The sequence below is a fragment of the Anastrepha obliqua genome, chromosome 5 (assembly GCF_027943255.1).
Source record: "Anastrepha obliqua isolate idAnaObli1 chromosome 5, idAnaObli1_1.0, whole genome shotgun sequence".
NCBI lineage: Eukaryota > Metazoa > Arthropoda > Insecta > Diptera > Tephritidae > Anastrepha > Anastrepha obliqua.
Window position 1 is genome coordinate 63,931,739 of NC_072896.1, and position 23,671 is coordinate 63,955,409.

The 23,671-nt window shown below is 38.9% G+C and overlaps 2 protein-coding genes across 2 annotated transcripts in view; both read right to left on the reverse strand.

Annotated features, from left to right (window-relative positions):
• LOC129247125 (tRNA-dihydrouridine(16/17) synthase [NAD(P)(+)]-like) overlaps positions 1 to 23,671 on the reverse strand; it is a 76,891-nt gene that overhangs the window by 46,508 nt on the left and 6,712 nt on the right. The gene's annotated exons all lie outside the window — the stretch shown is intronic.
• LOC129247123 (uncharacterized) lies at positions 10,658 to 14,074 on the reverse strand. Its single transcript, XM_054886066.1, has one exon. The coding sequence runs from the start codon at positions 13,964 to 13,966 to the stop codon at positions 10,703 to 10,705; it is 3,264 nt and encodes a 1,087-aa protein (XP_054742041.1). The 5' UTR covers positions 13,967 to 14,074; the 3' UTR covers positions 10,658 to 10,702.

Genomic DNA, 23,671 nt, shown 5'->3' on the forward strand with positions numbered 1-23,671 from the left:
CTCTTGATGGCATGGAGAGAATCGTTGGATCGATGTCCGTGCCTTCTCTGTTTTCCAATGCCGGACACGGGCCATACCAGTTCCCATTGTGTTTCAGCCTGCAGATGGCCGTCAAGGCCTCTCTTTGGATGAAAGCATCAAGTGGTGGCAAACCAATCAGAGCATCTAATGCCGGAACTGAAGTAGTCGGAAAAGCTCATCCAGGCCACTGATGCATAGGTGATAGTAGGTCTTATCATAGCCGTGCAGATCCATAGGACCTTGCTAGGAGAAAGAACCCACGTTTTCCCAAAGGCAACTTGCACTGTTTTTCTGGGGTTTCTATAGAGCAATGACATTTGTGCCTCCTCGCCACACTGAAACTCAATGTACCTGTTGTCCGAGCACGAATCTTCGGTAAGGACTCTCCAGTTCTTGATTGACCACCCAAGTTTTGAGTTTGATAGGGTGAGATAAATCAAACGTTGGCTGTGAGCCCTTGTTATGTATGTCTAGGCAAGAGGACGCGATAAATTCGAATAGTCGAGAGCCCCGTCCATTGCACTTGCTGCTGCCTCAGATTGTATGCTGGGCATTAGCATCGCAGCAGAGAACGAGACCCAGATTGCGCCGCTCACAGAACCTCACGAGACTAGTGGCCTTCCCGGGTGGTGACCCTTCCAGAGCATCGTAAGAAAAATAAGCAGACGCAATCAAAAACTTCGACCATCCGCGTCTACCTCTGTAACACACCTCAGCAGGTACCAGGTCTTGGCAACAGAATTGCTCAAGACCCGTCACAGTGAGTAGGGATGATACTATAAGAGCGGTCCTAGGTCTACTCGAACTTCTGTCATATAATAACGTGGCTCCTTTCAACGCGCTTAAGCCACAGAGGCGGCCCCTAAAGACCCGAGGTTTTTGCACTGTTGTTATGTGGCATAATGAAGTAATATTTTAAACCCCATTGGCAGCTTGACTACTTACTTAGGTTTTGCACACCCATTTTTATAGCCATATATTTATTTTTTAATTTTAATTGATTTACATTCCTCTATGTACATATAATTATATGTAAATTAATATATATATGTAAGTAATATTGAAGTATTCGAGTTTGCTATGGCTATGAGGCGAATGTAAACAAATTGCATGTTGCCATGCACAAATGTAGAAAAAATTTTGCGGTTGCTACGTTTGATGATTATTAATGGTAAATGGGAAAATGTTTACTTTTAAGAAAAGGGAAGAAAAGAGAAAGGGAGAATTGGACTTTGCATATCACAAGGAAGATACTGTTATATTAAGAATAATTATATCCGGGTGGAAGTTGTATATATTTGTAATATGTATTAATTTTGTAGCTCTTATTTATAATTTTCTGCTTCGAAATAAAAAAACAGCTCGGGGGTGATAGTCAGTTAACTTAAATTTTTAATGGCACACCACTGCATACATATGACCAATAGACGCGCGTGTGCATAAAGGATGATCAGATTGGATCACGAGTGACTACTGTCAAACTGAGTAAATAACTTTTTTCAGTATTCATTAACATTTCACCATAGAAAGACTTGCCCTCAATAACGTTTACAAATCGTACAATTGTATTACGAAAATCGACGCTCAGCGAAAAATGTTCATCGCGCGCTCAGCCCAACTAATGGTGTACATAACCGTTCAGCGAAGAGGCCCATTTTCGACTTAATGGCTACATCAATAAGCAAAATTGTAATATTTGGGCTGAAGAGCAGCCCGAAGCCATTCAAGAACAGCGATTGCATCCATTAAAAAGGACGGTTTGGTGCGGCCTCTGGTCTGAAGGAATCATCGGCCTATATTTCTTCAAAGACGAGGCTGCACTCAGTGTAACAGGGAATGGCGAACGCTATCGTGCCATGATAAACGACTTTTTGATGAAGAAGCCCGTTAACTCCACAACATTTGGTTCTAATAAGACGGTGGTACTTGCCATACAGTCCGTGAAACAATGGATTTACGTCGTTTCGTTGAGCAATTTATCTCTCGTCCCAGGCCAGTGGATTGGCCACCAAGATCGTGTGATGTCACACCTTTGGACTTTTATTTGGGGGGTTTGTAAAGTCGAAATGCTTTGTGGATAAACCAGCTTCGATTGAGGCATTGAAAGCCAACATTACTAAAGTTATTCACGAGATATCGACCGGAGTCCTCCAGCGAGCAATTCAAAACTGTTGTTTACGGATGGCCGCATTACGGCGCAGTCGCGGCCAACATTTGAAAGATATTATGTTAAATTAATGTCATGAATGGTTCTACATAAAAATAATAAAGAAAATCAATTTCAATTTAAAATCCGATACCTCTAAATTGATCAGTCTTTTTGTATGTACTGAAAATTAAGGACACAAAATCGGTATATACGCAAATTAATTAGCAATTCGCAAATTAGGAACACGTTTCCGTGCGGAATGGGATTAAAAGTGTTTACGCTTTTTTATATATTCTATATAAGTGGTGTAATAATATTGTATATAATTATAGAATTTACATATACTAATGTTTAAAAAGAAAAATATAAATAAATATAAACTAACGATATCAGGCAGCAACTACTAGAAGGAGTTTGGCGTATTATTGGTTTGTTAAGGGGTTAGGTGGGTTTCAGAGGTTGAAAAAAAGAAGATTTTGACTATTTTTTTTAGTATATAAAATCATATATTTTATTTAAGCAATTCACTGTATCTAAGATACATATATAAACAGTATTTTGTGAAATTTTTATTTAAAAATTTCGAAAACTCAGCCGTTGGTACCTCATCTTCCTTGACGTCTCAAAAAAAAAATGCTCTTGCCGTGGACAGAATAGCTCATTATTGGTTCATCTAAAATCAGAAAACCAAACGGATTTCGTTAGTACATGGATAAATCTCATTGTTGTACGAAGGAAAAAAAAATCAAAATTTGAATTTATGACAGGCTTTGAACCAAAAAACACATTTTTTAGTGAAATTTTCGACATACATTGGCTAAAAAAAATTGTTGTAATTAACAAAAAAAAATCCTTCGTTCAATAACTAGATAATGTTATTTCAAAGATTTGTACAAAATTTGAAATAAATCGCTTGATAGCTTTTCGAGATATCGTGTCCACCGACTTAAAAATGGAGTTTTGAGATAAACACGTATACGAGCGAAGCGCTCAACTGACGTGGCCTAATGGGCGGAACTTCTGAAGGGTCTATCTCTTAGAATTTTACTCGGATTGACTTAAAATTTTAGGAGAGTATTTTAAACATACTGTACTATTTAATGAGACAAAAAAACAAAATTTTTTGAAATTTTCAAACCCACCTAACCCCTTAAGGGAAACTAGGGGTGACGGGAAATATGACGAACAATCTACTATATGAAGAGCCTTGGGCGCCTTTTGCTAGCTGCTGCATTTGTAAAGTATGGAACTACGAACTGCAACAGGCACATAAAATGAAATTGAGATTCGCCCATTTTAATTTTGTATTGATTATTCAAAATCGGTTTAGGTCAAACAACCACGACAAGGTTGAAGTGGGACGTCGAACCTTAGCAATGCGGCATGAAATTTGCTCACGAATTTAGCAATAAAAACTAAAATAATGCCTAAAAACGATACCTGACCATCGAACTAAAAAAAATATGTTTGGTTATGCTGGGGAAATCGATCAAATACACGTTGTACATTCTACCAGCATCCATATACTTACTCCTCATCTACAACTCTGAAGTTGTCAAACACACACTATTGCCAATCGGAAAGCTTGTTCAAGAAAAAGTTGAAAAATATCCAAGTAATAATCGCAAAATGTTGTAATACCAACGAAAACATGGATTTAATCCAACGACCCTCTTTTGTGTGTCGCACCTTGTTCGATGTTTTCTTGTGATAGTCCACTTTGAGGTTGACATTTGATTTTATTAAAAATTAAAAACGCTAGTGTACTCGCAAATTTGCGCATGGGATAAACAATCATAATACTCGCTATATGCTGTTTGAAGTATTTGGTGCGTTTCCGTAAAAGATTTACCTAGCCTAACACAAAATCAATCGCAGTCCTTTGTTTGTAACTCATTTTTCGACTGCACTACAAAAAAAACTAACAAAGATGACGCAATAACTAAAGTTCATTACATTCAAATGTCACATTGTACGGCAATGCGTCGAATTTGAAAATTTTACAGAAGTTATTTTTAATTATAAAGGTAGGTTTTCATTGTGTGTCTACAGGAATGTATTTGTATGTAACGGTCTCCCTTGGTCTCTGCTACGAAAACAGTTTCTTACAAAAACCATCAGCCGGGTGCAGGTGGCATATGCGTGTGAGCTTCTCCATTTGCTTGGTGTCCTGCCACGCGCAACACAAATTATAAAAGAAGCTTAGCCTAACAACACTTGCACAGATGTAGGCGGCACACTATTATACATAGCACATACATATGTACATATATATGCTCATGCGTGACATGTACAATTGAAAACGAGGCCAGCAATGTGACGGGTAAAATATTACGGTGCAAATTTATGGAAGTAAAAGGCTAGCTGACCATGAACCTTGGACTTAAAAGAACAATATGCAAATTTTATACTTGTGTACATATACTTGTATAATAACAAACACATACCATATACTGGCATTCACAACCATGAACATATTTATTTGTAAAAAATAATTTATATATCTGGTGTACACCTATGAAACCAGAATTCACGCATATTATGACGCTAGCCATGTATGGATTTTTGGACTGCATAAACTGCGTGTTTCAAACAAAAAATCAGGTTAAACTATTATATGCAAAGGTATATGTAACGGGTGATTTTTTAGCTATTATCGCTTTAAACAGTTGGTTTAAACAGCTGACGCACGTTTCGTGTTTTGTTTCACTGTCAAACATCTTCAGTTTGGTCTATAATTTAACCATGAATCGTCTTACAAAACAAACAACGCTTGCAATTCATTGAATTTTATTATAAAAATGCGTGTTCGGGTAAGAAAGTTTATCGCGCGCTTCTTCCATTTTATGGTCAGTTTAATCGACCCACTGAAGCGACTATTCGAGCTATTGTGACTTAGAACCAAATTTACATTATTGGACATCAAACCACCAACACGCCGCTCGCAGCAATTGGGCCTCTGTTACTCAACAAGGTGGAATATTTTGCTAAAGGATTTAGGTGTGAAGCTTTTCAAAATACAGCTGGTGCAAGAATTGAAGCCGGACGACCTACCGCAACGCAGAATTTTTGGTGAATGGGCTCTTAGAATGTTGGCCGAAGATCCACTTTTTTATCGAAAAATTGTGTTCAGTGACGAAGTTCATTTTTGGATCAATGGGTACGTCAATAAGCAGAATTGTCGATTTTGGAGTGAAGATCAGCCAGAAGAATTGCAAGAGCTACCAATGTATCCAGAAAAGGTCACAGTTTGGTGCGGTTTATGGGCTGGAGGTATCATTGGACCGTACTTCTTCAAAGTAACGCAACTGTGAATGGTGAGCGCTACCGTGAAATGATATCCGACTTTCTCTTGCCCAAAATGCAAGAGCCTGACTTGCATGTCATGTGGTTTCAGCAAGACGGTGCCACATGCCACACAGCACGCGTAACAATGGACTGCATTGTGCATTTTTCTGAATTTTACGTGTGTTTTTTTTATAACTTTCCTATAGCTCTTAAAAAATCACCCTTTATTATCGCATTTTCATCGCGAAAAAGAACACTATTTTTTCATAAATTAACAAAAAACACTATTTTTCGTAGTGATGGTGCTGCAAAATGAACCAAAAACCTCAAGTTATTGCGGAAAATAGTAACTCTCGCACAATAAAGTTGTGTTGAAACAATTAAGCCACTTTAAAATAAATTTGATATATAGAAAAATAGTTTAGGATTTATGAACAGCAAGTCACGCAGAATTCTCATTGAAATAAAAAAATCTAAAAAATTTGATCAGGGTTGATTAAGGTTTTAGCTTTTCCTCTTTGGAGTACAAATACCCATGGACCCCTTTTGAATGCAAATTAGAAAAAACTTCAATGCGTTAGATTATAATTTCTTTTCTAAAAAAGGTCAGCGTTCTCTTTATTCATAACTGATAACATTCATTTTAATAAAAAATATACACCGTTTTTGGGTGTTTGGCCGAGCTCCGCCTTCTATTTGTGGCGTGCCTATTGATGTTGTTCTATAAATGGTGGGACCCACAGTTTAAAGCCCACTCCGAACGGCAGCCGCCTCGCTCTCGTTCAGATGCGTACTCAAATTTAAAACAATGTGGCGCAAAATTAATCATCAAACTTGATTTTGAATAAATTGTTTACTAAATAAAGAAAAAAATATTTTGTGTCGGAGATCTTTATTTTGAATTTTACGCGCTCCTCTACTTGTCTGTTTGAATACTGAAGCCGTCTAGTTCCCAAGTGCCAAATATGACTGACGTACGACGTCATTTGCAAAAATTTTAAATCGATAAGGCCACCTTGTACAATTTACATTGGTAATCAGAATTTGAAGCTATTTTTAACTAAGCACATAAAAAATAATAATCACGGAGCATGGTTCCATATGTAGAAGCCCACGCAAGTGGGGAAAGTTACTGATCGCCATTCACTTGGGAGTCGCCAGAACGATTCTTCTACATATGGTTCAAGCAGCTCACAACTCGTAAAACTAATACGGCTATGCAAGATGACGTTGCTCAACACCAGTAGCGCCATCAGAATTGGGAAGGACCTCTCCGAGCCGCAGAACTTAATCGCTCAGGCACAATATTTTATAAGAGCGTAGAATTGTTGGCGTATGCCGATGATATTGACATCAACTGCGCTGTTAGTTCTGCCTTGTCCAAACTAGATAAAGGGACAAAGCGAATGTGTCTGTTGGTGAACGAGGACAAAACGAAGTATCTCAAACAAACAATCGGCGCACTCGCGCATCGGCACCCACGTCACTGTTGACAGTTATGATTTCGAGGTTGTAAAATACTTCGTATATTTAGGAACCAACATTAACACCGATAACAATGTTAACGTAGAATCTCTCTTGCCAACAAGCGCTACTTTAGACTAAGTAGGTAAATGAGTAGTAAAGTTCTCTCTCAACGAACAAAACTAACACTCTACAAGGCTCTCATCATGCCCGTCCTAACGTATGGCACAGAAGCGTGGATGATGGCAAAATCCGATGAAGCGACGCTCGGAGTGTTTGATGCGCAATGAATCAGTTGGTTTCAGAGGAGAAATCGTGAATGGAGTTTGTTAGCCGCATACTTCTCGTTTATTTTTTTGAATATCAATACTAGTCGGACCATTTCAATAACGATACGAGTATTAGAGACATGGCACTTTCGGTGCCAAGTGCTGGAATGTACTTTCAAAGTGTGTTGAACCTCTTCTCAGTTGTGGGGTGTAAGGCAGATCGCCTCCGCGTAGTGCACCCTGGGTAGCGCTAAATGATCTGCGGCCTCAACGGCCTTCCGGAACAATAACCCTGCAGAAAGCTACAGGGGGTAGCGGAAATTCAGAACCGAATCCCGAAACCACCTCTCGTAGGACAGGAGGAGCGAAGTCACCGTCTCGAAAATTTTTGCCCCGGGGGGTAGTCTCTAGTGGGTGTAATGCGTCGAAATGAACGGGTTAAAGATGGGAATCCTTTAGACCCTGATGGCATCATTCCTGCCCAACTGCAGAAATCTGTGGAGGTATTATGCCGTATCTATGCGAGCTGCGTAGCCAGGGGCTATATACCAAGCTCATGGAGGGCTGTGAGGGTTATCTTTATACCCAAGGCAGGCAAGAGCTTGCATGTCTCCCCTAAGGACTTCAGGCCAATCAGTCCCTCATCTTTTTACTGAAAACCCTTGAGAGACTGATTGACCTGCACATAAAAAGCGAAATTCCTCGGGGTCGTCTGCCGCATACCTAACATACTTATTGCAGGGGTAGATCGGTGGAATCTGCCCTGCATACAATTGTGAAGGAGATTGAGGAGTCTCTTTTTCAGAAGGAGTGTGCAGTGGGCGCCTTCCTCGACATTGAGGGGGCTTTTAACAACGTCCTCCCGGAGGCAATTACCAGGTCTCTTGGTAAACTGGGGATCGGAACCAACCTTATACTATTTATCTACAAACTCCTTAGCGACAGAACTGTCGCGGCAGAGAGGGGCGGCATCTCCATCCACCGGCAGGTAAGTAGAGGCACTCTGCAAGGTGGCGTTCTCTCACCATTCCTCTGGGTTGTTGTTGCAAATGACTTGCTGGTGATTGGGTAATTGACTTCGCGGTTGACATGGCACTAATTGTTAGAGGAAAATTTGTGCATACTTCGTACAACTTGATGCAGGGATATTTGAACGCAGTTGTTAGATGGGCAATGGATTGCGGCCTGTCGGTGAATGCTCATAAGACGGAGCTCGTCCTATTTACGAGGAAATATAAAATACCCAGAGCTGAACTTCCTTCACTAGGGAGTGCTACTCTGATGCTTTCTGATAAGGTGAGGTATCTAGGTATTATCCTTGACAGCAAGCTTACATGGAAGCTCAATATTGAGGAAAGAGTGAGGAAGGCAACAATCGCCTTGTATGGCTGCAAGGGCGCAATTGCCAAAAGATGGGGCCTAGAGTTGTTATTTGGCTATATAATACTATTGTAAAGCCTATATTGTTATATGGAGTCATAATCTGGTGGAACTCACTAGAGAGGACGACATTGGTGAAGAAGCTTGAGAGGGTTCAGAGGTCGGCACTCATTGGAATCAGCGAGGCGCTTCAAACGACTCCTGCTCTGGCACTCAACGCAATGTTAAATGTGGTACCCGTTGACATCGCAGGCAGAATTGCCGCTACACGTACCGTAATCAGACTGGCTCGGGCTATAAGCTCAACCCCACTTATGGGCACTCAAGCATCCTTAGAAACTTCGACTTCGTTCTCCTGTCAACGGATCAATGTATACCCTCGCTTAGTTCAACCGGAATCTTCTCCACCCATATTCCATCAGAGGAAGCGTGGACGGGGGCTACACTTGGGGACAGGGCCTGGTGAACTTGTTCACGGATGAATCGAAGTTGGAAGGAAAGGTTGGCGGAGGAGTTTTTTGCGAGGAGCTCCCCATCAGACTCAAATTCAGGTTACCGGACCACTGCAGTGTATTCCGACAGCCAAGCGGCAGTAAGGGTCCTCGGGTCAGTGACGATGCATTCGAAACTGGTCAGAGAATGCTTGGTCTCACTCTCGACTGCGTCCGAATTCTTTGACATAAACCTCAACTGGGTTCCTGGTCACAGCGACATTGCGGGAAACTGTGAGGCGGATGAGCTGGCCAGACAATGGACATGTGGGGATTTCCCCGCTAAAGAAGAGAATTGGGATTTCCCTGACTACCTGCGGTCTACTCCTGGAAATATGGGCGCCAACTCAGCGAGCATTAGGAAAGTACACAAACTTGTAAGGTCGCAAAAACCTTCTGGCCACGTGTGGACCGGGGACGCTCGGGCGAGCTTTTGAAGTTGACAAAATATCAGCTCTCGAATCTCGTGGGTTTTCTCACGAGCTGCCGTGATAGCAGCCACAGGTCACTATGCACGAGGAATGCATGCTGTGAGACTTGGAGGAGGATGAGGTGGAATCATCTCAGCACCTTCTCCTTAGCTGCCCTTCTCTGGCGGGGCTAAGATCCAGGCATCTTGGCTCTTACTTCTTTGCTACGCATGCTGATATAGCTGGCGTTGAAATTAAAACTCTGATGAATTTCATCAGCAGCACAAAGCGGTTGAAGCAAACGCAGCACAGTCATCGCTCGTAATCCACACACTCTAAAACAACCCTTCTAACCATCCCAGCGGTGGTGCTCCCGCCCGCCCTCTCCCTGCATCCCATCAGTTTTTCTCTTTCACCTCACCTCCTTCATAATGGTATCACAAAGGATGAAACCGTTTTTCTTCGTCCAAGTGTTCTCATTCCTTGGGCAACCATACCAACCTCACCTTCTCAGGTGTAGAGGTCATAAGTCAAACATAAAAAAAAAAACAAAAAAAGATTTGGCAATAAAGACATTGAAAGCATATAATTTTCAAATCTGATCGCCATACCCAAGACCATAAAGACATCGGCTTGAACACAGACGTTTCTGTGCTCGCCAAGTCAGTTAAAGTTTATTTGCTTGGTATTATTTATCATGTTTGTTGTAAGGAAAATTTCAGTTTAACATGAAATCGTCTACTCGACCTAACAATCATTAGATATAAGTCAGGTTGATGAATTAAGCCCAGAATTTCATTTTTCAAATTTATTTTTGGGATTGGCAAGTAATTTTCTATGGATTTTTGAGCGCTAAATCCGAGTCTGGCAATACAAATTTTCTATCATGTCACGTTTTAGCTACATTTGAAAATTTCTACCGACCAAATCAGACGGGCTGAAAATTTTCCAAAATAAGATGAAAGCAAAACTTTCTAAATTATTTCGTAGATATTCCTAACGATGCGTTATTTATTAAAAACCCGAAGACATATACTTTGTTACTGATACTACCATATTGCGTTAATCTCCTCTAGTTTTTGATTAATCATTTAGCCGACAATACAGTACAGATATATATGTATATATATATATATATGTAATTTTCACTAAACTGCTAGATATTAAGCGGAATTTTTCGCCATTTCTTAAAAATTAAACAGACATTCTATACTTCACGTATGCAAATATTTAAGTACTGCTAGAGTTTGAACTAATACTATGTAGTGAACTATTCGATGAATTCTTTCTGCCTATTTCGGCTGAATCGCCTAGACTACCCGTCACAGCAAAAGCACTATAGTTGGAGGCGACAGCATTGTGTCGACCCGGCTGTGGTGATGTTGGGTTTGAAAGTCCAGTTTCGTGTATAGGCGACAAAGTTGGTGAACGCGTGCGCAGAAAATGTTTGCGTCGTTGTCGACGATAAACGTTGCTCAAAGTTGGGAGCCGTTGCACCGGCGATAAAGTCCCTGAACCACCACCCGACGAATGGGAGACGAAACTTAGTGTCTCTGCGAGCTCTTCTAGATTTGTAGGATTTGGTATTTTGCGTCGTGTTGGTGGGGGTAAGGCTGGTGGGAGTGTGATTCCCATTGGTGTCGTATATGTCATGGACGTATCATCACGTATAATTGATGTGGGCAGGATCGTCTCGATTGCATTGGGCGTTTGACCCGAGGGTGTTGTGAGATTACTCGAATCACTGTACATACTTTGATCGCTGCGCTCAGATGTGGTCGTTGTGGATGAGGGTGGTTGTGGTGAGCTGCTATCGTTGTAATTTTGTTGTTGATTTTGGTGATTAAGATGATGACGACTATATGCGCCGTTGCCGCTGGTTCGTAAGTGAAGTGGGCGGATTTGGTTCTGTTTAACTTGGTGTTCGTCAATGCTAGCAACCTCACCATTACCGTCAGTTTTTCGACAGCGGGTTCGGCGATAACGACCCAGCATGCGCATCACGAGGCGCAGACGTGGCATTGGCCAGGTGCGAGAGTAACGCGAGCGGGAATTTGATTTGAGATTGGCACTGCGAGGAGAGGTTGGGCGGCTACTGCTTAGACTGCCGGTTGTGCTGTCTCCGCTGCCGCTTCCATTCACTGTTTTAATGAAATGTACAGGCATTTCTGTAGCATTCACTTTCTTCCCGGCGCTTGTGGCAGAGCTGTGTTGGTGGCGCATTGTCAAAGCGCTAATAATGTCGTTCGGCACATCGGGACTGTCAGGAACATTCGAACAGCAGTTCCATTTTCGACGCCAACGCTGGTTCTTCGATATTGACTTCATGCAGCAACGCTGGTGCTCAGTAGTCACCACTTTGGAGCTTGCCGAAATAGACCTCTGTGTTGGACTCAGCTCTATATGACTTTGTGCACCGTAGTGTCTGCCACTCACGGCACGTATGTTTACATCTCCAACACGTTTGCTCACTATAGGACTGCGTATTCGAAAAGTGCACAATGTGCACTGCTCGGTGTACTGCATATATGAACGTCGTGCACTTATCGCTTCTATGTCACTGACCAAAGTGGCTTTGGAAGTGGCAGCGCTGACTCTACGCTGGGTCGCTAGAGTGCCAAATGAAGAACAACAATGGATTGTCTTATAGCCGCTATCCGTTGTTTCAGGTGTTCCGTTTGAATCATACAAACCTCCAGTTCTAGCATTTCCTCTACCACTGATATGCGATATTCCAAGCGGCGAACTTGGGGCATTCTCCTCGAGCAGCGAGCACATATAGTACGCCTTCATAGTCGGTTGATGATATTCTCGGGAATCAACACAACAATGCAATTTCGACCGCGGACTTTCCTCACGCTTTGGAAGTGGCTTACGCGTTTCAAAATAATGCAAATCGGCTGGACTTATAGCATTTGGATGCCTTGTACTGGAGCAGATATACATTTGGCCGCAGTCATTAGTCTTTTTGGACGGAGTCAAAGGGAAATGTTGATGATCTTCTTTTGGCAGGTTTGAAATCGTTTGTTTAGCTTTGTTCTCTTGCACTTGGCGATGATTACGTATGTATTCGTAGGTTGTAAGACCGAGGAAAGAGATGTATATATGGAAAAAACAAAGATGCAGAAGGAGACCTGCCGTGATAGCAGCCAAGAGTCCCAGAAAGCCAATTAGCACCAGGAAAATGGTATCACTAACACTAATGCCGGCGATTCTGGCAGCTGTAACATTGTTTTTGGAAATGTCGCCTGCATCATCCAATGTTGTCTCTGCGCCCGTGAATGTTTGGTTTAAGTGCAACAGCACTGTATCGTTGATTGTGTCCGCAATTAGTGTACTTACATTCGCAGCGGGCGTTGGCAAAGTCACATCCGGCAACATATCGGTATCCAGCAGATAAGTTGCATTGTTGGTTGTGACATTTGCGGCGACATCGAAGTTATTGGTAACATTGGCTGTTTCTCCAATAGTGCTATTAAGCACACTCTCATTTTGGATAAATTGTACGACATTGGGGTCTATGTTGGCATTGTTAGCAATACTTTCACTTGATAGGCCGCTGCTTGCGCCATTTCCGGCTGTTGGATGCCAGAAGCTCAGCCATTCAGGGTGCACATAATAAAGCATAATTTGTGCTACCACTGCCGCGACAATCACCACCGTTGCAATCACTGCACTGACCACGCACATTAGAAATGCTACATAGTTACGCGAACCGATACAGTGATTCAGCCATTTGCAGTGATGATCGAATTTTCCGACACACTTATTACAAACCGAGCAGTGCTTAGTACGCGGTGACGAAGTGCGTATGTTACACAAATGGCAACGACCGTTCTCAATAACATGTGCGTGTTTATTACGATCGAACTCCGGTACAATACGATCGTTGCGATGGACGCGCTGTAGCTCACGATCCGCGGGATCAATTAGAAGTGCAGCCAAATGTGATGCAACATGCACTATATACAAACCCGAAATAAGGCCGTAAAGCGGACCTTGAAATTCACTCGTGAACGACGGTATCAAGACCAAGAACGAGGCAATACCGAATAGTATCAGCACGAGCCAACCGAATACTTGTAGCGGATGTAGCGGTACTTGTAAGCCATGCAAGCGGCGACCTCGACGATGATGGACATCAGCGTTATTATCTTGGAATGAAATTAAACGCGACAGATCACAACAGCGGGGGGATGATCGGGTCTGAGTATGTATTTCGACGTTGGCAGCAGAAACTGAAACGGCTGTAGCTGGCGGCTTCAAATAAGTGCAGGAATGCTGACGAGCGGCAGTGTCGCTATTAGCTGATTCTAATTTAGATGATGTAGATTTCAGCGAATCCTCATTGAGGGCGGATGAATGACACTCGTTGGTGATACTGCTTGTGCTGATGGTTATGATGTTGTCGCCACCATTCAATGTGGACTCAAACGGCTTTACGGCTCCGTCGTCTGTCGCAGCAGTCTTGGCAGCATTGACTTGTTTGGGCATGTTTCAAAAGCATCTGCTGTAATTAGGCTCCGAAAATAAAATGCCAGTTTGTAGTGAAGAATACGTGGTCGAGGTCGATGATGGTGAAGAGTATATAAATTCTGGCGATGAAGTGAGAAGGTGAAGTAATGATATTGACGTAAAAGGAGTAAGTACATCACAGTGCCGTGACAGCAAAAGCAAAATGCAGTAACTAGTAGGATTTTAGAACAGCGCTACACCAATAAAGGTTGGGTGTATTGAACAGAAGTGACGGAGTCCACAAGTTCGCTCGCATATGCCACACAAAAATTTGATCATATATTCAGAGACTGTCGGCCAATTTTACGTTTTATTATTTTATCCTTTTGCTTGCACACCATACGTCAGCTTAACAGCTCGATATCAGAGACGAAATTGCTAGTCTCACAACCACTGCTAGATGCCGTTTTGTCTGCCACTCGACAGTTATATTCATGGCAAAAATTAAAACAAAAATTAAACTAAAGTAATTAAAGATCGTTGGAGCCGCCGAATTGAGTATATTCGTAGCAGACAAGCTTTCACGCATATACACTATATGTATGGTACGTGCATTGAATACACACAAATACACATGTACTTCAGTGGTTTTTTATGGGTGTGCGTGAAGAATTTTCGTAGGTGAGCTTCTCAAGGAAGCGACGAAGGAAGTAATGTTGTGTGCCGTTATGCGTCTGTCTTCCTTCGAACATTTGCTTGAATAACTTTTGAATATAGGCCGCAGATTGTGTAAGCTCTCACACAAATGCTTACATATTCATTTACATACATATGTTAAAGGGCATACGCTATATTCCCCCTCATTTCAAGGTTACCACACAGATGCTTACACGTCGAATTTATCCTTATTTTGTTTCACTTCGTCACGGGGCAGGGATTTTAACAGCCGTTTGGTTGGTAGGCAAATATTTGAGGCTCTAAAATCACTCGCACACTAAAGAGATTATTAAATATTATTCAATACATGAGAAAGAAAATATAAATCTGCAACTTTTCAGTAGAGATTGGACTGGATTGCATTTCCTCATTTTTTCACTTATTGTATACTTTAGCTCTTTAGAATAGGGTGTTTATATAACTTGACTTTATTCCATCTCTTTCATTCTTTCGCATAACGAAATTGTTCACTTTTTAAACGCCATAAAATATGCTTTGTAATAATCCTTCTGTTTGTAGTTTATTTAGTCCGCTGGCATTTTTTGAGTTCATTTTCTGGGTGCATTCATAGTTTTACTTAAAGTAGCATTATTTACTGAAAATTATCAACGTGTGGATTCTTTTGTTTCACTTCACAGCGTTTTGGGTTTGTATGTATGTGTCGTGAAATGTTTCTCGCAAAAGGGTAGTAGTTCACCCCATACTCTTGACTGGTCTGGGCATTGTTCATTAACCACGGTGCTATACATTCATACAAACACTAATGCAAATGTCCATTAAACAAACGCCCGAACCATTTCAACACACTTGTTCTGGTGTTATTGGTGCTTTTTTCTTCTTATTCGCTTTCTGTTTCACAATACAATTGCCTGCCATCACTCCTGTGCTTATTAGGTTGAACGGTGAGTAGAAAAAGGAGCAACAATATTACCAAATGCACACAACACTACGTCCGCCATTCACAACCGTCTCGTTTCAAAATCTCACAGCAACTGTTCGAGCATTCGGCTTTCATAGCTGTGTGGTGCTTAATTGGGGGAAAATGGAAAATGTAAAAGCTGTCAAGCTGGACTTTTCCTCTCCACAATCACTTCTTTGTTGAGAGAAATTTTTTCTTCTCTCTCTCAATCTCGCAATGGTTTTCTTTTAAACTTCCATAAGCAGTCTATGAATAACATTTATTTATTTGCCGGTTGGTTAAATGTTTTTGGTTTTGTTCCGCTTTTCCAATTTTGTTTAGATACAGTGGAGCTGCAAAACAATGGACAGTTTGTCGATCGCTTGAAATTTCCAAAGTACCAAAAGCTAATGGATTTAATACCAAATCAAATTAAATATTAAATTAAAAGAAAATGTTTGGGTTCTGTGTTCTTTTTTTACAACATATACTTGAATTGTTTTTTTTTTGTTTAGGAAATTGCTAATTTAATCATTGTTAAATAAAATTGCTTGTAAAATGTATATTCGCAAACAAAATAAATATATGAAATCGAATTTCATATGTACTACTGTGGGCAAAAAGTAAGGTGAATTTATTTGTCAAACTTCGCGGGATTAAAATTTCGCTCTAGTTATTATTTTCATGAGTTGGCAGCACTGTTAATAACATCTGGGTCAACTTTCATGTGAATGTCATTATCAGTAATATATTTACGCTTGTGTTTACCAAACGACCAAGAGTGCATTTTTCGAAAGTGTAGTACAATGGACTTAATTAATGACTGAGTACTGAACTTGCTATTTGTTGTTGTTTTTATAATTGTTTTTTAATTATTTAATTTTAAATAAAAAAATATATATTTATATTACATATGTATAATACATTACGTATATACAATGTATAGATATTATAGATATATATATACATATATTCAATAAGCGGATCAAGTACTTTTTAAAAAATAAGGCAAAATGAAAAAAAAATGATGCATGAAAAAGAATTTCCTTGCTACCTGGCGCTCTATATCATTACACTATGGTCGTAACAAATTATTTAGAAAATCTACGAAACGATGCGATTTGCGAAAATCTATGTCAGAATCTGGAGGGTGGCCGAGGGTAAAATTTGCACTGCTAGGAAAAAAGTTTTAATTAGGCAACATACATGTCACTATTTTTGTATTATGTAGCTCTATTTCCAAACCACGAAAACACATGATCTCAGCAGCCAATCTGAGTGCAATCCCAAGCTCTACATTTTATATACATGTATGTAAGTATTGTATGTATGTATGTTATTATATTAATAACACATCCTCTTCGAGTATTCAAAAAAGATCAGACTGCAATTGCCTCACTGTAGCGCATTTTAGAGTTCTAACCTGAACAGCTGGATAACTGGTAGTTTTTTAGCAGACGCACATATTAGTCCGTAAGCCAGCGACAGATTTTCACGACCAAGTTCCTCTCAGTCGATAATTCGTAAACTACCTCAGATAGTTGCATTATGATGCGTTGTGAACGTCAGCTGCGGCTCCGAGGGTGCAGTTATAGCCACCCTCGCACATAAAAAAAAATATATTTTTAGTCATTTCCTCCCGATTAAAACATTGATCAAATTAAAGTTAGACTAATATTTTGAAGAAATAAAATTGTCAGCTGATTATAAAGTGGTGGATTATACGTCAGCTGATCACACAAATATGAAAAAAAAAATATTTTTTCAGTGATTTCCTCCCAAACGAAAATTTATCAGATGATAGTTTATGTATTGTTTTTAATAAATAAATAAGTCAGCTGGCTATATGTAGGTGGAATGTGCGTCATGAAGGTGTAACGTAGGAGCTAGTCGGAAACATTTATAGCCTAAGTAAATGTATCAGCTGACGAGTTTTCCCCCAACATACTGCCAGCTGATTTGTTTTATTATCAAGATCATTTCAACAATCCGCACAAAAATTTTTTTTCGGGAGGAAATGACATACTTGAAGTTATTCAACATTACATTTAATGTGCAAACTGAAATGTATAATTTTATGGCAATGTTTCGATTAAATCAAATTTTTTATGGGAACTTTCCGATTCTTAAGAATAGAAATAAATAAATATTTTGTTAAGCAAATCAACTAATTTATAATTTTTCAGTACTTAAATTAATAATGTTTAAGATTTAATACAAAAAGTTAATTATTTAATTATGTTTGGAAATTTAATCATTTTCATTTTCGCTTCTGCTCATCTCACATTCTTCTCTTTCTGACTCACTGTCAGAGTCGCTGTCAGAGCTGTTTTCCACCATGTACAACATTTCAACTGGTAAAGCAGTAATTGAAGCAAAATATTGAAAATTTCTTGCTCAACGTTGAAGAGGAGGGTAATAAAAAACGAGAAGCTTTTATTCAAAATTGCGTAAATGACCCGAACAAGTTTGAGCAGAGTATTTCTAAGTTGAAGGGTAATACTTTCACAGACATGATTAAAAAAAAGAAAATTACAGTTGCCCGAGGAGAGATGGAACTGCGAATGCAACGTGACTTATTCGGACAACTGCTTCAAATTTCTCTAAAAAAAGAATTTGACTTGGATACGAATTATCGACTGAGAGGAAATAACTGACAAAAATTAGCACCTGGCTCACGGACTATATAGTATGTACATACATGAATTTACTTTTTAATTGGACTAGTATTTGTTTGTCTATTTCGAACTAGTATGAGACTGGTTTATTTCTGATCGAAATCTGGCGATTGGCATCTCGTAGACACATCCATGTTTGAAATACCAATTGCTTGTATGGAAAGAAGTAGTACTAGTACATTTGGCCACGAGGTAGCTTTTGATATGGGAGGATATGTTAAGGAAATGATAGTAAATACGATAATCTATGTCAAAGTGTATATACATATACATGCATACATACATATTTATCTATAAAATGGAACAGATCTGAATAGCACTGAAATATTTTTTTTATTTTTTCTCAAGCGCTTTGTAATTTTTACAGGCACTTCATACGAGCTCACCCAATTTGAAACGATGAGTAGCAAGCCTGTTATTACTTGTTTATGTTTATGGTTATTACTGGAAATGCCTCAAAGCATAAACTACATTTTCTCACTTGTAAGAGCTTTTTTTGTGACAAGATTGTGTGGTGATAAGCAAATTGCCGTTTCTTATGGTACATGATTTGAATATGAAAAAGCGCTATGATAATATTTTTGCCGAGATTTTAAAAAGCTCGAAGTTATCAGAAAAGAGGTGTTTCGCTAAATACGATAACTTAAATAAGAATATTTGCTTGCTGTTTTAAGAAGGAAACAAGTCAAAGTTATTTGATTTTGTTAAAGTTTATATTTTGAATATGTAATTCTGTGTGTACAGTCATAATCAAAGCGGATAATTTTATGCATGCATATTAAAATACGTATTAAAATTAGCGCTCATATACCCAAAGACTAAAAATATGCATTTGAATATACAAAAAAATCTTAAAATACTTATCACTGAAAGTTTTTTTATTATTATTTTATTCAAAATTTATGATTAAATCAAATGAAGATGCTTGCATATGCGAAGGATTCCTTCAAAATTTACAGACGACACGGGCAAAGAGGGATTTGACCGAAATATGCCCGGAATGTAGCGCCTCTTGAAGTATAAATTTACGCAAAGATAATAATCCCCCATCGGCAAGCCAAAACACAAAAAACATTAATCAACACGTCTCGCAAAACTGGTTTAAAAATCAGCTGATCGCTACCAAAGCATAAGCACGCTGACAGATGTGTTTGAAAAAAGTAAACGCTCTTCATTGTTGCCAGAAAGAATGCATCATAAACGATTATCGCTTGCGCGGTGAATTTGTTGAGTGGATTATCGAAAAGTTGGAATTTGTAATATTAGGAATGACAATTTTTAAATTAAGCAGACTCAATTTCATTGGTCCCTATTTCTTTCTGAGGCTGTAGAACAATCAATCAATGAAATTTTTTTCCAAATATAATACATACGAGTATACATCTGTGATTAACCAATTTGGATACATCTGTGATCCTACCAGTTTTATGGCCATTGCTTCACATTCATAAAAGTTACGCCGTCTTAAGTAAATCTACCTGTGCACGTGTTTTCGACTTTTGCAGTTTCGAAAATGGATTTGAATTTGAAACAATGTGTTTGTATTAAACTTTAAAAATGGCTACAATAATGCGATACCTTAGAATTGTTGGGAAATTGTTTCGGTAATGATACTCTAAAGAAAACCACTTTTTACGAGTGGCATGAACGTTTCAGAAGAGATTGTGAGTCCATCGAGGATGACGAACGTAGTGACATGCCGTCGACATTGAAAACTATGTCATGGAAACATCAATAAAGTGAAAGAAGCGTTGATCAATAAACGCAAATTAACCATCAGAGAGCTGGCAGAGGGCTTGAAAATTGCTTATGGATGCGTTCACGACATTGTGAGGCACTGTTGATCAATAAATGAAATTTTCTTTCCAGGTTTTTGTTTGTTGCTAAAAATTAGGGCTTGTGGGTAACTTTATAGTTCTAGTTCTTATAGTTCTTTTGATATTACTGCGGAAAATGTAAAAGATCACCAAGCTGTTGGCAATGTGACGAAAGAATGGGTGAATTTTACTCTGCACAATTTCTTCTAAACCATCTATTATTTTTTAATAATGCTAATTTGATATAAAACTTACAAGCTCCACAAGTTTTACAACAATACGTAACACGGGAACCTCAGTATTTATTTATTATGGAACCATTTATACGTTCTTATGAAGCGTAGGATAGGTTTTATTCCAACACCCAATAGTTCCGTAAGAGAGTCAAAATATCAGGTCAGTCCATAAGTTCATGCGTTTTTTAAAGGTGGTTTTAAAATTAATAAAAAAGATGTTTAAAGTATTTATTAATCAATAACACTGTGTGACAAAAAAAAAAATTAAATATACTTTTATGGAGACCCAGCACAACTTGTGGCTATAGAAAAACTAAACAAAATGGTATAGGAGAAATTTCCAATACACCCCCAAAATCTCATTTTATGGCCATAAAACCGTTTTTCAGTAGGTTGATGTGAAGAATCACTCCTAACTTCGCCAATTTCCATCCGATTTCGAAATTGTTTTTTTAGTTCGAAAGAACAAAAACAAGCCTTTTTGACAGTGTGTTGACAATTTTTCTGAAATGACAACTGACGAGACTGTAGACGGAAGTATTTGGAATTTTTTTATTTTTTCTCTATTTTTTCGACTTCGACATAATTTTTACGATATTATCCGATATTGAGGATTTTTTTTAGTACACTATTGTTGTAGTAAATTTAATTTTGCGTCGAATGAGCTATATTTGATTGTAATTGAATTAAAATTAATAGAGTTGTGTGAGTTTTAATATTTTATTTTTTTTTACTAATTTGGTATGTAGGCATCGAAGCATGAAAATGATAACAAGTGTCATTATAAGCACATAATATTTATTGGAGTATTGTGCAGTGCAGCACTGTACGGTATGGTACGGTGCGGTACGGTGCAGTACACAACGGAACTGGTTCCAAACTTAAAAATGCATTGGAAACGGCCCTTTGGAGTTTAGTATGGTACGGTACATTTGTCATTCTCTTCATCAGTTTTGAATACTTCTCTGGAAGAAATTCGATCATCATCATTCATCTGAAGTCGTCATCAACTAAATTCCATTGTTTAAATCGGGAAGCGAGCGTTTCAGATTGCCTTCCCGATAGAAGTAAATCACGAGAAAGATCCTGAAAATCTGAATTTGATACAATGTGTCGTTCTGAAGACTTAGAACCAGACGGAAAGTACTCTTCATCATCAGGTTTATTGTTATCAGTTTGATCGTCATCAGCAATGAGTTGAACTTCCTTCAGTTCATGTCCTGCAGTTGAGTCAATCATATCGTCCAAGACTACGGGGTTCTTAACAGTTGTAACATCAGCATACTTTATGTGCTTTCGAGCTTTATAATGATGACCGTTTACGTCCGTTTTATAAAAATAACAATCATCTGGTTTATGATAAGGCTGATGATGCCACATCATCGGAGAATATTGAGAAATTCGACTTTTCTGGCAAGGTTTTGATTTATATCTCTTGAATTTCAATGAAACAAACAATAAAACTTTGACGTTTTAATAAGGTTAAATTATAATAACAAACTTCTTTTGTTAATCAATGTACAGTGTGAACTTTGGTACACTTGCGAGCTTTTTCATATTTCTATTGAAAAAAAAATGTGTGATAATATGTCAGATATTTTCGTAAGTTTTAACCAGTTCTGTTGTATGCAGTACAGTACATATATACTCCAATAATTATTACGTATCTATAATAACGCATCAAAACACGTCCTTATTCCCATTTAGCGTAAGTTATACCTACATACCAAATTAGTAAAAAAAAAATAAAATCTTAAAACTCACACAACTCTATTCATTTTAATTCAATTACACTCAAACATAGCTCATTCGACGCAAAATTAAATTTACTATAACAGTAGTGTACTAAAAAAAATACTCAATATCGGAGAATATCGTAAAAATTATGTCAAAGTCGAAAAAATAGAGAAAAAATAAAAAAATTCCAAATACTTCCGTCTACAGTCTCGTCAGTTGTCATTTCAGAAAAATTGTCAACACACTGTCAAAAAGGCTTGTTTTTGTTCTTTCGAACTAAAAAAACAATTTCGAAATCGGATGGAAATTGGCGAAGTTAGGAGTGATTCTTCACATCAACCTACTGAAAAACGGTTTTATGGCCATAAAATGAGATTTTGGGGGTGTATTGGAAATTTCTCCTATACCATTTTTCTTAGTTTTACTATACCTACAAGTTGTACTAGGTCTCCATAAAAGTATAAAATCACTGTCGCACAGTGTAATATATTTTCCTTCATTATTTACAATGTCTTCCCAAAGTTTAGGCAAATTTTTAATTCCCTGCTCAAAAAATTTTTTGTCCTTGGAGCCAAAATACGCTTCGATATCCCTTTTTATAGCTTCTTTTGAGGAGTAGTTCTTATTACTCATGAGGGATTGAAGTCCATGGAAAAGGTGATAATCACAAGGTCGTCTGGTTTGGTTCCAGAAGTTCATAATAAACAATACCGGCCATATCCCACTAAATATACAGAAGAATCTTCTTGGGGTGAAGGCCGTCTCTAGGGGTCGGTTCTGGTGTTTCATCTTTATCTAACCATTGGCGTTTGCGAACAGAATTATTGTAAAGGACCCATTTTTCATCACCAGTAACGATACGGTTCAAAAAACTTTCATTTTCAAGCCGTTGTAGCAGCCAAGAACACACATTCACTCTCTGCTGAAGGTTGGCGACGGAAAGTCTATGCGGAACCAATTTTCCCCAGCTTTGAAACCTTTCCCAACTGAACCAGGTGCCTGTGAACTGTTCCATGCGATGAATTTAACCTCTGAGCTATCATATCGACTATCCAATTCGGCTCAGCTTCCACGAGTTCGAGCAAGGCGTCGGAGTTAAAGACTTCAGGACGACCAGCTCGCGGGGCATCCTCCACGTCGCAGTTACCACTTCGGAATTTTGAAAACCACTTTTGCGCAGTCCTTACACTCACGGTATCCTCTCCGTGAACAGTGTTTATTTCTGCAACAGCAATTGTTGCATTTTTACCACTTTTATAAAAAAAAAATTCAAAATATGTCTCTTATACGCGATCGAAAATTCCATTTTATTTTTTAACACGTGCTTCTAAAAAAATAAAATAAATAATTGGCGCGTACACTTCTGTTAGGTGTTTGGCCGAGCTCCTCTCCCTATTTGTGGTGTGCGTCTTGATGTTGTTCCACAAATGGAGGGACCTACAGTTTCAAGCCGACTCCGAACGGCAGATATTTTTATGAGGAGCTTTTTCATGGCAGAAATACACTCGGAGGTTTGCCATTGCCTGCCGAGGGGCGACCGCTATTAGAAAAATGTTTTTTATTAATTTTGCCTTCACCGAGATTTGAACCAACGACCTCTCTGTGAATTCCGAATGGTAATCGGCGCACTCGCGTATCGGCACCCACGTCACTATAGACAG

What these genes read in the sequence shown, in the direction of transcription:
- LOC129247123 (XM_054886066.1), bottom strand. Translation starts at nt 13,966, where the DNA reads ATGCCCAAACAAGTCAATGCTGCCAAGACTGCTGCGACAGACGACGGA.